This window comes from Paroedura picta, chromosome 1 (assembly GCF_049243985.1).
Source record: "Paroedura picta isolate Pp20150507F chromosome 1, Ppicta_v3.0, whole genome shotgun sequence".
NCBI lineage: Eukaryota > Metazoa > Chordata > Lepidosauria > Squamata > Gekkonidae > Paroedura > Paroedura picta.
This window is the reverse complement of record NC_135369.1, coordinates 120,828,286-120,844,957: the sequence shown is the minus strand read 5'-3', so window position 1 is coordinate 120,844,957 and position 16,672 is coordinate 120,828,286. Positions and strand designations below refer to the sequence as shown.

The 16,672-nt window shown below is 43.2% G+C and overlaps 1 protein-coding gene across 1 annotated transcript; it reads left to right on the top strand.

Moving 5' to 3' along the window:
- The first annotated feature begins 1,562 nt into the window (after positions 1-1,562).
- On the top strand, positions 1,563-7,069 carry MARCKS (myristoylated alanine rich protein kinase C substrate). Its single transcript, XM_077301681.1, has 2 exons — positions 1,563-2,108; positions 3,972-7,069. The coding sequence occupies exons 1-2, from the start codon at positions 2,010-2,012 to the stop codon at positions 4,719-4,721; spliced, it is 849 nt and encodes a 282-aa protein (XP_077157796.1). The 5' UTR covers positions 1,563-2,009; the 3' UTR covers positions 4,722-7,069.
- The last annotated feature ends 9,603 nt before the right edge of the window (positions 7,070-16,672 follow it).

The window sequence follows — 16,672 nt, the reverse complement described above, 5'->3', positions numbered from 1 at the left end:
CAAGCTGCGGAAAGGAACTGTATTTGGAGCAATCGAGCGGGGGGGGGGGGGAGGCTTGATGTGAAAACCAAATGCCTCGTGGTGCGTTTTGCCCACAAGAGATGAAATATTCCTTGACTGAGTGCCATCTTGCTAAAAAGACTAGGTGGTTGGCAAGGCGGGGAGGGGGACGGAGGGTCTTGGAACCGCGATGGATCTGGACGCATCACGCCACTGAAGTCTTTTCGGGAGTAGGAAGCGGTGCCCCTGAAGGTTCCGAAGCCCCATCACTGCCCCTTTCCAAACATGATGGATTTCAACCTAGTCCCCATACTCTGGATCCTCTGGTGTCATTTGGGGGGGAATCGCTCTCGAACGGTCTCCATTTTTGCTTCTAAAGCAGCACTCACATATCGCAACAATTCCTGTCACATCAGTACAGGCACGAAGGGACGAAGGCCATCCAGGGATGCATTTCTGTGTCTAGCTTGCCGCGTGTAAACACATTGATTTCAGTGCGGGTATGGAGGAACTCCCCATAGGATCAGGATGCACGTTGGCCAAGACGAGAAGCCCCCCTCCCCCCTTCAGAACATTGTTATTTTCACACAAACCATCATGGCTCCGACATGCCCAACAGTCGCCTAAACGGGAACGAATTAGACTCGAGTTCTGTTTAGCTAACAGCATTTTCAAGGCACGTGAAACGCCTTTTTTCCCCCTTGGGGGGGTGGGGGTGGGGGGGGGAGAGAATCACAGGGAAAAGATATTAGCTCCAAGCATCAATTTCACCGTCAAGAAAAAAGCGTGGCCGTCTCAACAAACATATCTTCAAAATACAAATCAAAGCTAATCAGGCTGCGGAATTTAATTAGACCCGTAGGCTGCTCGCAAAATATTTTATTTCGAGCCAATATGGGGGGGGGGGGAATGTTCTTTCCATAGCAGTGGTAACAGCAGCAGCTGCTTTAAGCATTTTTCACATCTGGCCTACAGACCTAATAATTTCAGCTCATGATCTCGTTTGGCGAAATTTGATCTACGTGGTTTAAATGCCTTTCAAATTGGGGCGACTGAACAATTGCAACCAATTAAAGCCAAAACGCGAGCCTCGCTATCTGTTGATTTTTCTGTAACAACAGAGGGTGGAGAGGAGGGAAAAGGAAGGGGGGCGACAGCGGGGGCGAGGGGATGAAATCACAAACACACACAAGTCAAGCCATTGTCTCTAATTTAACACTGGGGGTGGGGGTGGTGGAGAGACAGACACCAAACAGAGACTACCATCAAGAGCCCCCCCCCCCCAAGAGCATTCGTCTGCCACCACAAGGGACAGGCAGTAAACTCCGCCGTGCATCATTTAATTTTTTTCCTCCTTTTTAAAGGGAAAGAGAAATCAGGGTGTCTGCCTTAATCCCATTAATTTATTTATATTCTTCGGAGTATTAATTATCAGTCCAAGGCCGATTTCAAATTATTGCAATCGCAGCTCCATTGTTCGCTCCAATTGGAGGCCCCGCCCCCTCTTTTGTCTGGCGGCGCGGTGATTGGTCGGCGGCGGGTGGGGGCTGCCGTCAGCGCTCGGAAAGCCCATTCATCTGTGCACTTGGGCGTTGGACTCCGCATCTTATTAGCGACCAGGGAGATTTCTCCATTTTCCCCTTGTCTACAGTACGGCTACAAATCTGGGATTTTTTTATTACTTCTTTTTTGTACTAAACTTGGGCTTCTAATATTTTTGCTCGACTTTTTTCCCTTCCTCTTCCCCCCCTTTCTTCCTGTGCTGCTGCCTTTTTTTGATCTCTCCAGCTATATATTTTTATTCCAAAAAACCCAGGAGTCTATACATAAATATAATCGGTTCTCTTCTCTTTTTTCCCCCCTCCTCCTCCCCCTCTGGTGTGCTTGTGTGTGTGCGCGCTGCTGCTGCTGCTCTTCAGGCTGCTGGTTGACCAGCATTTATACGAACCCGCCGCTCTTTGTTTCCTCTCCTCTTGGATCTGTTGAGTTTCTTTGTTGAATAAGCCAGCATGGGTGCCCAATTCTCCAAGAACGCTGCAAAAGGCGAAGCCGCTGCCGAGAAACCCGGAGAAGCAGTGGCTGCATCTCCTTCCAAAGCCAATGGTCAGGTAAGAAAGAGACGTGGATTTTATTTTGAAAAATTGCATTGCATGTATAGTGTCGCCGCCTCATTTCTCCTCGCGGGATATGCATTTAAAAAAACTGATCACAACCCCCCCCCCCCAAATGTTTAAAAATCGCTTAAATGGAAAGGTGTGGCTTTTCATACAGTTTGGCGTGGACGGAGTCGGTTTTTAGGGCTCCAGCCTGTATTTGAATCTCTCTCATGATACCTTATTTTTGAAGCCTAGTATGCGAGGGGGCAGTGTCGCGGGGGTGGGGGGGGGGGCTCCTCTTTTGTTTCGGAGACAGTGTGGCTCTGTGCTTCAACGGGGAGCATCTTTGTCTTCAACGCTGAAGGATGTTGGCGGGCATGTGTGAGAACCGGGGATGATAATGGCTGGCTTGATGGGTAGTCTCCCGTGGCTTCCCATACTGTAACACTCTATTTTCGTCTCCTTTGGCGCGTTGCGTGCGTGCGTGTGTGTTTGTGTGTGTGTGTGGGGGGGGGGGGGAAGGTTGGTGATAAGGCAATGGCAAGAGAAAACAGCAGCTTGGGGGGCGCTGGCGAGTTGTCCGTCTTGGGGAAGGGGTTGTTGACGAGATCTTCTCCATCTTGCCTCTGCTGTGTCCCTCGCTCGCGCGTGCGTGTGTATGTGAGAACGAGCGAGCGCGCGAGGACTAGAGAGAGGAAGCGAGTGCGCGCGTGCGCCTGTTGCCCACACTGTTGCTATGGAATGTACAGCGTGTCCACCCGTGGGGGTAACCGGAGGGCAGCTTGGGCAAGCGGCTTCGTGGCCCCGCGTAGTACCCGGTGCTTGAGCCCGACGCGCGCGCCTGCGTGCGTGCCCCTATCTCGCCCGGGCTTTGGCTGCAGCGGCACCACGCCTCTCCGCCTGCAGCCGGTCGGCTGGCTGCTTTCGCCCGTCCCTTCTGTGCTTCTCCCCTCCCTCCCTAAAGCTTGTGGGAAATGCAACAAATGTCTGGAGCGAGCCTCTCTGGTAGCCAGACAGTGGCGGGAAGGAGGCATGATTTCTGCCGTGTTTGCATTGGGCGGCGGGGAGGGGAGGAAGCCCGGGTCGGTCGAGCTTTGTTCGCTTCGGCTCCGCAATTCTGGCCGAGGCGCGAGCAAAGCTCCCTTCTGCCCCGCCAGCTCTTCGCTTCTAGTCTCCTCCCTCCATGGCTTCCTAAAGTCTCTTTCTCCTCCCCCCCCCCCCCGTGCCGCTGTTTTTCGGTGTTTTCTCCGAAGATGGAGCCGCAGTGCCCTCTAGAGGTGGAGATTCGAAGTACAGGCATTGCTTGAGTTCTGGAGCAATGGAAGGCAGTTTAAAGCAGCAAAGGAAAGGTGGACAGCTGCCACACGGTGTTTCTCGAGGTTGCCCGAACTTCCACCTTGTTTTAAGATTTGAGGTAGCTAGAGGTCAGGGATTAGGTCTCAACACCCTGTTGGCTTCTGTCCAAATCATGAGAATGTGTCCTGCTTTTCTTTTTCCTCTGCCTAAGAAAAAACGGCGGGAAAGTCTGGCATTGTGCTGTTATGAAAGCAGCTAGCCAGTTCAAGAAAGAGATGCTATGGCTCTCTTTCACTCCACTTAATAAATAGGCATTTTGTGGCACTTTGAAAGATAGTTAAGTTTAGTAGCCTCAATGCAAGGATCCTATTTTTAGTTTGTTGTCGCAGACTAACCTGATGACTGTTGGAGTCTTATACTCTTAGTAAACCTGTGTGATCCAAGTCATACCAATGCCAACCTGACACGTGCTCATGAGAGTTTGGGGGGGGGGTGCTTTAACATAAGGTGTGAAGGGAATGGACAAGGACAAGGCATGGTATATTTTTCTGCCAGTAACACCTCGTTGGTTTCTTCCAGGAGAATGGTCACGTGAAGGTGAATGGCGACGCCTCGCCAGCAGCGGCAGAGGCAGGCAAGGAGGAGGTCCAAGCCAATGGCAGCGCGCCAGCAGAAGAGTCGGTGAAGGAAGAGCAAACCCCTTCTGAGCCAGCCTCTGAGAAGGAGGCGGCAGAAGCAGAGAGCACTGAGCCAGCTTCTCCTGCGGAAGGAGAGTCTTCCTCGAAGACTGAGGAGGGAACTACCCCTTCTTCTAGCAATGAGACCCCGAAAAAAAAAAAGAAGCGCTTTTCCTTCAAAAAGTCCTTTAAGCTCAGCGGGTTCTCCTTTAAAAAGAACAAAAAAGAGTCGGGGGAAGGAGCTGAAAATGAAGGGGCAGCTGCTTCCGCAGAAGGAGGCAAAGATGAAGCAGCTGCTGCCCCAGAGACTGCAAACAATGAGGAGAGCAAACCTGCCCCGGAGGAGGAGTCTGCCGCTGCTGCTAGCAGCTCTGAGGAAACAAAGGAGGAGACTGGGGGCTCACAGGAGGCCAAATTGGAAGAGACTGCACCCGAAAAGCCTACAGGAGAAGAGGGCAAACCTGCTGAAGAGCAACAGCAGCAGAAGCCCGAGGAGAAACAAGAAGAGGCAGCCGCTGCTCCTAGTGCTACCACCGAAGCCACCTCAACTGAACCAGAGGCACCCAAAGCAGAGGAGCCAACAGCAGCTCCAACACAGGAGGCTCCCTCTGAGTCCAGTCCAGAAGCTCCACCCGCTGAGTCAGCAGAGTAAAGAATTGGCAGTTTTGCAATGATTGAACTTTTCTTCCCCCCTGTTTGTTTGTTTGGAGTGGTGCCAGGTACTGGTTTTGGAGAACTTGTCTACAACCAGGGATTGATTTAAAAAAAAAAAGATGTCTTTTCTCTTTTTTTGTCTCTACCCGCAGATCCCATCTCAGATCATTCTGTTACCACCATTCCAAATTGGTAGAGGAGAGACTAAATGTCTCCTCCCTCCTCGTTCCTCTTTTTTTTTTTTTTTTTTTGCATCAGTATTAAATGTTTTTTGCATACTTTGCATCTTTATTCAAAATGTAAACTTTTTTTTCCTCTGTCAGTCTATGGACATGCCCATATATGAAGGAGATGGATGGGTCAATAAGGGATAGCAAATGAAGTGATAGGGGTCACAATGGGGAATTAGTGGTGCAGATAACTTGCCAAGAAAATGTGCCACAAGAAATAAGGGGTTAGTCTTTTTTAAAAAGAAAGTTATTACAATGTATTTTGTGAGGCAGATGTTCTATAAGGTTTACAACACTACAGGTCTTGACTAAGAAGGAAGAAGAAATTCCAATACTCAGATTAAAAAAAATCATAGTCTTAGGAAATTCATTTAAACCATAGGAACTTTTCACTTATCTCATGTTAGCTGTACCAGTCAGTGATTAAGTAGAAATACAAGTTGTATAGGCTTTATTGTTTATTGCTGGTTTATGACCTTAATAAAGTGTAATTATGTATTACCAGCAGGGTGTTTTTAACTGTGACTATTGTATAAAAACAAATCTTGATATCCAGAAGCACATTAAGTTTGCAACTCTTTCCACCCTGCCCATTTTTTTTTGTAAAATTGCAGTAATCTTGGACCTTAAAAAACACACACACACAATTTTAAACTCAACCAAGCTGTGATAAGTGGAATGGTTACTGTTTATACTGTGGTATGTTTTTGATGACAGCAGACGATGCTTTCTTATTCCAGTTGTCTTTGAGAATAAAGAAGAAAAAACCAATTTCAGATGCAATGGTTTTTGTGTAGCATCTTGTCTATCATGTTTTTTTGTAAATACTGGAGAAGCTTTGACCAATTTGACTTAGAGATGGAATGTAACTTTGCTTACAAAATTGCTATTAAATTCCTGCTTAAGGTGTTCTAATTTTCTGTGAGCACACTAAAAGCGAAAAATAAATGTGAATAAAATGTAGAATTTGGCTGTGTTTCTTTTTCCGGATGCTCTTGATAGCTTAGTAAGTTGATTGTATTGTCTAAATTTGTATAAAGAGGCACTTATTTGCCATTATATGTTGCTCTTGATTTCTAAATAATGGAACTTTGGTCTTCTGGGCCCTCCAAAAGCAGTACCTGTAGAACAAAGATCTTGAAGGGCTTCTAGATGCATTAGGTTTAAGCTAATCAACCTGTGCCACTCTGGATACTTAATTGGCTAATATGAGATTTGGGGAAACAGAATTAAAACAAACTAGAATATGTTCACAACAGGCTAGCACCAGTTGACTTTAGCTAGAGTGAGTGGATATGTAAGCAAAGCCTTAAAGACTGGTCTGTGGTACACTAGATTATTATCTTGAGTTGACTTGACGCTTTGACTGTGGTTGTTTGGAATATCAGAAGCCTCAGCCTGAATTTTCAAACATGGGTATCTGAATTCAGGTATCAATACAGCAAAGGTCTAATCTTATATGTAAGTTGTTAACCATTTCAATATACGCTCAGTGCTTGACTTCAAGCATATGCAGCTTTGGAAGTCTGGCCTAAAGTAAAAGCTTTTGTTCTACCAAATAGTTGAGCAATATTTTTTACTCTCAGCCATAGGTAACAAGAGAAATTACTACATTTGTCTATAAAATAGTCACTTGGTGCTTGCCTTTAACTGTTCAGACTTTTGGGCTAATTTCCACCATATTGCTCAGGGCAAATTATGCCTTAATAAAACAGTAGGCTTTTGTAAAAACAAATGCAGAATAGTAGTAGTGTTGGGAGGGTGGAAATTGATTCAAGGAAGTGTTGCTCCTAGGTTTTAATAGGTGAAATTTAGTGTTATACTTAGCTTGTTTCCATCTATGTTTTCAGCAGTAACTTGCTTTGGAAGCAATTACACTTCATTTTATGAGAGAGTGGCACATTAGCACCTTGTTCCCTAAAGAACAAAGTCAGAGCTGAATGAAGTTCAATGGATTCCATACTGAATACATACTCTTATTCAGCCGTCCACGTCTTTTATTTTTTGTGGCTTGTATATATACTCTGATCACCCTGGTATTCTCTGTAGTGTTAGAAATGTATTGACTTATTATGCTTTAAATGGCCATGGGATGAAATAAATGGATGTAAAATGAGATCCTCCATACCAGTGTCATTTTTGGACTTCATTGGTTGGGGTACTTTCCATTCAGAACTCCTGCTAAAGGGTTTACAACTAAGATTGTAAATTTCTGTTGTGTGGCTTAGCTTATAATATTTTGTTTAGAAAGCTTAAATAGGCAGGCCTCTTAGTGAATTTTGAATGGAATCCTTTCCTTCTAAGTCTTGCCCAAGCTTTTGTACTAACTTCAATATACATAAGTATATTGAGTTCAGTAGGACATAGGGCCGTTTTGCATGTTGGTGTTTATTAAGGATATATTGCAGAATTGACAAAGCATGCAACAAGTAGGCATGATTAGCTGCAGCTTTTTGGCAGTATACTAGAAAGACCCAATTTCTTAATCTTGTTTATAATCTCAACAATAACCCCCTACCCTAAAACCAGTTCTAGTAATTTTAAACCCATTGACTTCACTGGATTTAGATGGATGTGACTACTTACTGCTACAATGTATTTTAGATACAATTATTCCAGTTCAGTACAGTGAGCTATTGTGGATTTACACTGGAACAGGATTGCATGGTAACATGTATCTTGCAACAAGTAATATGTTGCATTGTTTTAAATGTGTCATTTACTGTTTAAATGTATGGGTTTTTTTTACTACTTTCAGAACATATCTGGTTTTTAAAAACACAGTTGTGAATAGAATAAGATTATTCTATTGCTACTAGCACACTGACCTCAGACGAAAGTTGGCTGATCAGCTTTGGCAATACTACATTCTACTTGAGTCAGTTAAAATGGACATCATTGAAAATATCTAGATAAAGTGGTGGTTATGTAACAATGAAGTTATGTAAGTTATTGCTACAGTTCACTGTAGCAATGGCAACTGCTGGATAATTTGAATAGCTAGTGATTTATATAGATCTTAATGCACGAAACGATTGAAGTTGTAGCCCCAAGAACCTTAGTGTAGTGTTGATGTGATGTGTTCTGGGCTGGAATGTTAATACCTTCTTTAAAAGGGGGTATCGTGACAATGATTTAAGGCTGTAATCTTAAACAAGCATTCTTGGAAGTTATTCCAAAAATCCTTTAGCATGCTTACTTTAAAGTCACTGAAGCCTTGTCAGAATGTGGTAAATATGATAGGCTTTGAATTTAATTGCTCAGTTTCAAGCTTGCTGACTGATATCTCACTGATTTCAGTGACAATTCCTGCTAAATGTGGCAAAGATCACAGCTTTGGGATGATTGGCCTAAAGCTGATTCCTGAATCCAAGTTTTATTTTTGGCACTCTGTTTCCTAGGCCCATTCTGCACATGCTAGATGATGTGCTTTCAGTGCACTTTTGAAGTTCATTTTCCTGTTCTTCACAGAAGAATCCAGCTGCAAAAGCACACTGAAAGTGCATTATCCAATATGTGCGGAATGGGCCCTAGTTTACAGTGATCCCAACACAGTGCTACTTTTCACAGCTTCAGACTTGAGCCAATGGGATGACTTGCCATGGCCAACTTGAGAGATAATTTCAGTTCCAGTATGTTCTTCATAGACCAATTCCCTTATAAAATAAATAGTGGTTTTGTGTAGATTGGGTGTGTGCATTTGGATCTACTTGAGCAATAAACATACCCAGAAAATACCTTATCAGTATTCAGGTATATTTCAGCTTCCCAAATATATCTGAGTTTCCTTGGGGAAACCAAGACGAATAGCCTGGATATATTCAAGAATTACCATTAGATCTGAAAATACCAGAGAAGTCTTAAGTTTAAACAGTTGATGCCGGGTTCTGGATTCTCATGCTGTGCCCAGGCTTCTTACAGCTGTAGCCAGTAAAGTTATGGATAAAGTTATTTCAAAAGCTGAGTTGGAAGAATGTTCATTGAAGTATGAATAGCAGGGGGAATCCCTTGCCTTCTTCACCCTCCCTTGGTCATGGGACCTCAACACGATACACGTTAGACTACATTTGTAATGTCATATAATGTTCCAAAATCGAAAGTCCTCTTGTCAATTAATCTGTGTTTTCTTCTCTTCCTCATTTCAGTATTTTTGATGACAAATAGGGTGTATGCTCCCAGTATTTGGAGTTACTTTCTAACTGATTAATTATCTGGAAACTAATGTACTAATGTATCTCAGTGTTAATAAATGCAATAAAATAACTGGGTGGTTGGGAGGGCCCTGATAGGTACTATTCCTATTTGTGCAGTTGTTAGAAGCACGGACTTCTAATCTGGTGAGCCAGGTTTGATTCCCCACTCCTCTTCCACATGCTGCCAAATGGGTGACCTTGGGCTCATCACAGCACTGATAAAACTGTTCCAAAAAGTAATACCAGGGTTCTCTCAGCCTCACCTACCTCACAGGGAAGGCGAATGTAAGCTACTTTAAGACTCTTTCTGGTAGGGAAAAGCAGCATATAAGAACCAACTCTTCTTTTCTAATGGAAAGAACTATTGTGAGTTTACTACCATTGGACTATAGCTATGTCATGTTCCATTTTCCTGGTTTAAAAATACAATCTGAATTCAGCTATTCCCTTCATTTTTTTTCAAAATTAAGGGATCATTATTTATCTAGGAAAAAGGGGATGGAGACAGCCGAGTAACGAAGCTTACAGGCGTGCTGAGAGAAATAATGAATCTATTGAGAAAAGCACTGAAAACCACATAAATAAAAGTTTTAGACCTCATACATATAACTAGCACTGAAAATAACAACCCAAAACCCTTCTTATGTATACACTATCCATTTAAGCCTCAATGCTCTTGAGAAATTATGTGAATTACAAGATCTATTTACCTGCCTCCCAAAAGCCTATTTAAGGGTTCTGTAACTAATAATTATATAATATGTACAACAGTTGGTAAGTGGAATTTTAAAGTGTTTACAAGGCCTTGAGTTGTTTTAGGCATGTCAAGTAATAGAAAATTTGTTGTAACTGAGTGTTAGACCTTAAGATAGCAGTGCACTTATTGCAGTTACATTCAACACTGGCTTTTCTTTAAAGTACAAGGCTTACATTAGAATTTTTGTGGAAGTGCCTTCTTGATTTGAGTTGTAAACTGCAGTTACTGCTAACCTTTCCAAAAGACAAATTAATATATTTACTGATAAGGCTTTATAGTTCAGGAAGGTTTAATAGAAGTACCAACTAGAACACTTATGGTTTACAATTCCTCTAGGCCAGGCTTTCTCAACCAGGGATTTGTGAAACCCTGGGGTTTCTTGACGGCCCTGGGTTTCCCAAAAAGGGGGGGAGTTAATTAAGTTTTCATATATCTTTTAAATTTGTTAAACATTTATTGGGTAATATGACCATATATGGTCATGTTGACCCACCCACCCCTTCCAAAATGGCTACTGATGGGCCTGGAGGTGGTGGGAAGGGGAGGGGCCCCAAGTGGGTGTGTATGCAGCTATGCTTCCTGACCATATTCTACATGATCATGACTTCTGGAGTTTTTTGGAGCCTGATGAATGTTCCAGGGGGTTTCTCAACAGTAAAAATGTTGAAAAAGGCTGACCTAGGCAAACTAGATGGACAATATTTATGTGTAACTACTGTTCCAAGGGTGGATGTAAAACTAAAAAGTGAGTGAAAGGTAAAAAAAATCATTAGAGAGACTCAGAGTTACAGTCTGCTCTAATTGCCCAGCAACAGCTGAGAGGGAGCTGTTATTCTAGCTATGTGCTAGAGAGCTATTGTTCTAAATCTGATTTTGATGCTGATTCAGAGAGCAGTTTGACAGATCTTTGGCGGACCATCCACTCTGAGGAGAAACTTTAATTAGAGCACTGAGTTTTTACTTTTTCTGGACAACTGGGGCAGATATTTGGCAGTGGAAATCGGATAGTAAGGTTATACTCCCAAATTTAAGGTTAAACTCCCAACTTAAGCTTATACACCCAAATCTGAAGAAGAATTCTTTTAAGAAGAGAATCATAGAATAATGGAATCATAGAGTTGGAAGTGGCCATACAGGCCATCTAGTCCAACGCCCTGCTCAACGCAGGATCAGCCCAAAGCATCCTAAAGGAGGATTCCAGCTCAGTTAGAAAAGAGACATTAATGTGTTAGGATTTCCTCAGATCTATATATGAGAAAGTGCTTCAGACTCCTCAGTAGACAGTGGGATACTGGTACTTCTAGGAAGGAAGTGGTGATAACTAGCCAAGAATGCCCACCTTCTAGAAACCAGGGGAGCTCAGTAGAACTCAAAAAGACTTTCAAAAGAAAGAAAAACAGACATATTTCTGTACAAACATAGTAAAAGAACCTCTAAGTCTAAAAGGAAAAAAGCCTACAAACTATTTAAAAGCCTGTCACTAAGAACTTCTCAGCTGTAAAATATCTTGTAAGAAAAAGCTTAATCTCCTCATTCCAACTACCCTATCCCTTCTTGTAAAATAATTTTTTTAATTTGTTGTTAACACTTCAGTGCCATTTCTGAGAAAGGTTTTTAAAAATTGGGCTCTTACACGTCCTAAAACGTTCCAGGACTGAGTAAAACTTAATTGTTCTGTCAGCGGCAGGGTGGGACAGTGAGCTTCATTTTATAGGACACAATGCTACAAGGGCCAACCAGTCCATGAGGGAACTGCGTTTTGGTGGGAAAAATTGCCTCAGAGTGGGGAAGTATGTAGGGGTCCACCATAACTATTTAGGAGAATGGTCCTGTTCTGGATAGCCCATACTAGCCTGATCTTGTCAGATCTCTGAAGTGAAGCAGGGTTAACTCTGGTTAGTATTTGGATGGGAGACCACAAAGGAATATCAGGGTCATAATGTGGAGGCAGGCAATGACAAATCACCTCTGAATGTCTCTTGCCTTGAAAACCCCATGAGTCACCATTAGCTGTGATGGCACTACAAAAAACAATAAACTGTCAATTAAATAGTCACAGGAATATCAGAATGATATTTTTATCTGCTTTATTGACTACAAGAAACCTTTTGATTAGGCTCGTGCGCTTTGGCTGCTGAAGTGGCCATTCATGCCCGAAGCAGCCAGTGCCGCAGCATGGGGGGAGGGGCAGCGCACGCATGTAGGTGCAGAACTCTGCTCCTGTGTGTGGGCACCAGGTCGCACACCTCCAACAGCGCCACCCCTCCCCCACACACACCACAGCACTGGCCACTTCAGGTATGGAGGGCTGCTTTGGCGGCTGAAGCGCACAAGCCTACTTTTGATTGTGTGGATCACAACAAATTGTGGGAAGCCCTGCAAAATTGGAGGGCAGGGCATTTGATCAAACTGTACGCAAACCAAGAAGCCATTGTACATGCACCATTGGGTGACACTGACTGGTTCAAAATACAAAAAGGAGTGAACTAAGGTTGTATTCTTTCCCCCTTCCTGTTTAACTTGTATGCTGAAATCATAATGAGAGAGATTCAACTCAAAGGTTCAAACACTGGATTTAAGACTGGAGGAAGGAATATAACCAATCTTCGATATGCTGATGACACTATCCTCCTGTTAGAAACCAAGGAAGTCCTAGAACAGCTGATTACAAAGGTCAATGAAGTAAGTAAGTTGCATAAATCTAGTCTAGAGGTGACTGTCTCATCGATCATTATGGCTAGGGTATAGTCTGCACTTACATTTTTCCACTGTAAATCTTGCCTAATTCTGATCGATTTAAATCCGTGTCTATAGCCTTCCTTTTCTTCTATTTTAAACATGTCACCGTTCTGCATGTGTCTCTTTTCCACTTGATTGTGGGGGAGGGGAGTCGGGTGAAGCTCCAGCTGAAGGAACACAAGGCTGGAGAGTAATTTATTTCCTGCAGCCAGAGCAAGACAGGGGAGGGGCAAGTGGAGCATGAAGCTGCTTGTTTATTGTTCTTTTTGTTCTGCTGGAGGGGGGGGGCAGGGAAGCAGCTTCACAGAGGAGGGGAAAGTAAATCCAAGAGGCAAATCTCTGCTCATAGAAGTGCAGGCTTTTGGAGCACAGTCACTTTAAAACAGATCCCAAGATGAGAGGGAATGGCAACTGGGAACCAGTCTTTGAACTGATGCCCTGACCAATCGGTGACAGGCTGCTTCACTACGTCAGCATTGGAGATGCCAGGGAGGAAGTCAACCCGGCAAAATGCAGAGATCTACCGAGCGGATTCCTCAAATATAGTGAACTATATCTGCTCCTGGATATCGCAGGGGAATGGTAGGGTAATTGCAGATCAATCACAGATGTTATAGAGGGAAATTTAAAGTGCTAAATATCAAAATGGAAATTGAATAATGTGTAGATGACTTTCGTTAATTCCAGGTTACTGGGGATAAAAAGCCGAGTGCAGATTCTATCCAGGTGTTCTGGGGCCAGGTAGGGTACTAACCCCTCTGGAAATTCTCTGGTTCAGAGGGAGAGGTTGATTATCTCCCAGAAGGGGAGCCCTATTCTCCTATCTGTTCTTTTGATTAACCAAGGGGGACAGGGGTCTTGGGTTTGAAGTCAGTATGCTGTCCACTTTGGTTTGTGAGAGTCGTCTGAAACCATCTAGTGTTTCCTTCAAAGATGGCCAAGGGGCCTCTAGTTCTTTCTCTGTGCCTAATGTTGGTGGAAGGTCATGATGGGGTGTTGAGATTTTGTCCATGAAATAGTCTGCAAATCCCTCACAGCTGATTTCCAATTCATTTCTGTTTTGGTAGACTTCTTGGAGGGTGCCGAGTCACCAAACTTCCCCAAATAGTTGTGCTGGGCATGAGTTCATGGATGCAATGGAAATTGAGTAAAATTCATGTTTTAATGATTTCACCATGATCTCATAGGTCTTCATAAATGACCTATAAGATGTTCTCAACACTTCATCATGAGTTTTCTTCCAAACTTGCTCTAGCTGTCTCAGTTCCCATTTCATCACACAGAGTTCTTCTGTGTACCAGGGGCCCTGCTTTGGACAGGGACAGAGAGGGCATTGGGGAGTGATCTTATCTATGACAGTCAATATCCAGTTGTGCCAGTCGCTGACTAACTCATTCAGGGATGTGCTGGGAGGCATTGGGTCCCGTGGAGCATTCAGGAATCCACTGGGATACATAAGTCTCCTTGGTCAAGCCAAAATTTGCTCACTACCCAACTGAGATGGGGGGGGGGGCAATCATAGCTGGGCCTTCATGTCATAGTGTTCTAATCATACAATACTGTTCCCCACTGTAAGTGTGGCCTGCCTGATGGGTGGGGCCAACGCCAAACTGTGACATCCCTAGTGTTGCCATGGCTGACACCAGGCCCCGTCCATTTCCAGAGGACAGCAGCTTGGCTTAAAACTCACATTGATTACCTCACCTCCATTTTACTCTTGAGGAAGAAGAAGAAGAAGAAGAAGAAGAAGAAGAAGAAGAAGAATTGGTTCTTATATGTCACTTTTCCCTACCCGAAGGAGGCTCAAAGCGGCTTACAGTCGCCATCCCATTCCTCTCCCCACAACAGACACCCTGTGAGGTGGGTGAGGCTGAGAGAGCCCTGATATCACTGCCCAGTCAGAATAGTTTTATCAGTGCCGTGGCGAGCCCCAGGTCACCCAGTTGGTTGCATGTGGGGGAGTGCAGAATCGAACCTGGCATGCCAGATTAGAAGTCCACGCTCCTAACTACTACACCAAACTCTGTGCTGTTGGTTAGGCTAAAAGAGAGCAGTGACTGGTCCAAAATCACAGAGACCTTGCATGGAAAGTCACAGTGACCTTGCATGGAATCCAAACCTGGATTACCCAGACACAAGTCCAGCACACTAACCACTATGCAATACTGGCTCTATGCTTACCTGATCTTTGTCAGCAAAGGATCTCATTAGATCATTAGTGCTACAGCCTATAGATATTGACTGGACGTTATATTTATTAAAGATAAGGATTTAAGCTTGATATCAGAAGTGGAACATATCCAAATCAGTCATTAATGGGACCTGAAGAGGAAGTCCAGCTTCATTGTAACATTTATTGTATTCTAAAACATGACTATCATCTAGTTTATGATACCCATGATGTTCATCAGTGAACTATGACATCAATGATTTATTGAAATGCAATGCAGTAAATTTAGCTGAAGCAGTGCAGAGTTATAAAATCAAGCATGTCTTTCTCTTAGGTTTAAATACAGAGGTGTTTATTAGCAAATAAAATTGCAATATTAGACAAGTTTATGGAATTTAAAAATTATAAATGACTTAGCTTTATACAAGCAAGATTGCAACTATATGCAAAAATGCAAGCTGATATCCCTTGCTAATTTAGCACATGTACTTTAAATTTTGCTACCGTGTTAGCGAGACCTGAGTTCTCAATAAAACTTTCAGGTTTTGCCTAAGGATTTTATGCAGTTTTTGCCCCACTCTCTTCTGATCTTTTTTCTCCCTCCTGCAAAGTCTGGAAATAAGTTACTTTTTACCCGTGTGTCTGGATGGTTTGAGGGGAAGAGGAGAAAGTCAACCACAAGGCAGGTAGAAAAAAATATAATAGAAGGCATGCAACAGTTCAGAAGGAAGGAAAGCTGAGCATGTTTCCCTCATGAAGATTAGCTGCAGAAATGCATCTTGGATTTAAGAGCTCTATATGCCTACATCATTTTTGGACATCATTTTTGACCAAATATTTTGACCAAAAATGATGTGCTTATCATCATGGGGGATTGGAATGCTAAAATAGGAAGCCAAAAGATAACCAGGATAACAGGCAAGTTGGCCTTGGAGTACAAAATGAAGCAGGGCACAGGCTGGTAGAATTTTGTCAAGAGAATACAATGGTCATAGCAAAAACACAGAATTCTACAAGTCACTCTCCTGCCTTGTTTTGTGCTCCTAGACCAAATTTTCCAACAAAGATTTATTCGAGGTGTGAGCTTTCAAGTGCAAGGTCTGAGGAAGAGTGCTTGTACTCGAAAGCTCACGCCTTGAATGAATCTTTGTTGGTGTTATAGGTGCCACTGGACTCTGATTTTGTTTTAATACACTACAGTGTTCTTCTTTTGAGCTTCCTTAAACACAGGTTTTCTGAAAGCTGGCACCCTCTATCAGTACCCCATCACCCTTCCTTTGAAACACCTTCCTTTGAAACCTATAACTCTTGAGGTGTCTAAAGCAGTATCTTTTCCCACCAGACCAAGAAAATACTGAGACCAAATTTCTCTTTTTAACTGGGCAGGGATTCTTCTCTCCCTAGACTATATATCTCTTTCTTTTGGCCTGACTGGGAGTTTTGGTCTACTGTCCCAAGTCACCCTGACAAATATTATTTCCAGTTCTCCAGTCTGTGTAGAACTGCTTTTAACTTGGGCTATACCCAGACTCTTTAGTCACAATGCTGTTTTCTGGCTAAAATAGACTTTCAACAACTAAGGTCCAGAATGATCTTTTCTCAGGGCAGGTTTTTGTCAGAATCCTAATTCCTTCAGCGGGCAGATCTCTTAAGACTTCTCTCAGATGTCGCTGAACAATCAGAGTACTTCACCTACTTGTTCTCTCACAGTTCAGTACTTTAAGGCTTTTTTTAAAAAAGTACAATCCTTAACATAACCTTCGAGGCTTCAGTAGGCTGATTTCCATTGTCTTTCCCCCTCTTCCTTAACGGATTCTCAGCATTCCAAACTCCTGTAGCATACTGAATCCTAATTCTGCC

Bases quoted from the DNA above. Each gene is read 5' to 3' on its own strand.
- MARCKS (XM_077301681.1), top strand. From the start codon at position 2,010: ATGGGTGCCCAATTCTCCAAGAACGCTGCAAAAGGCGAAGCCGCTGCC. The intron at 2,109-3,971 runs GTAAGAAAGAGA...GGTTTCTTCCAG, and splicing joins CTTCCAAAGCCAATGGTCAG to GAGAATGGTCACGTGAAGGT.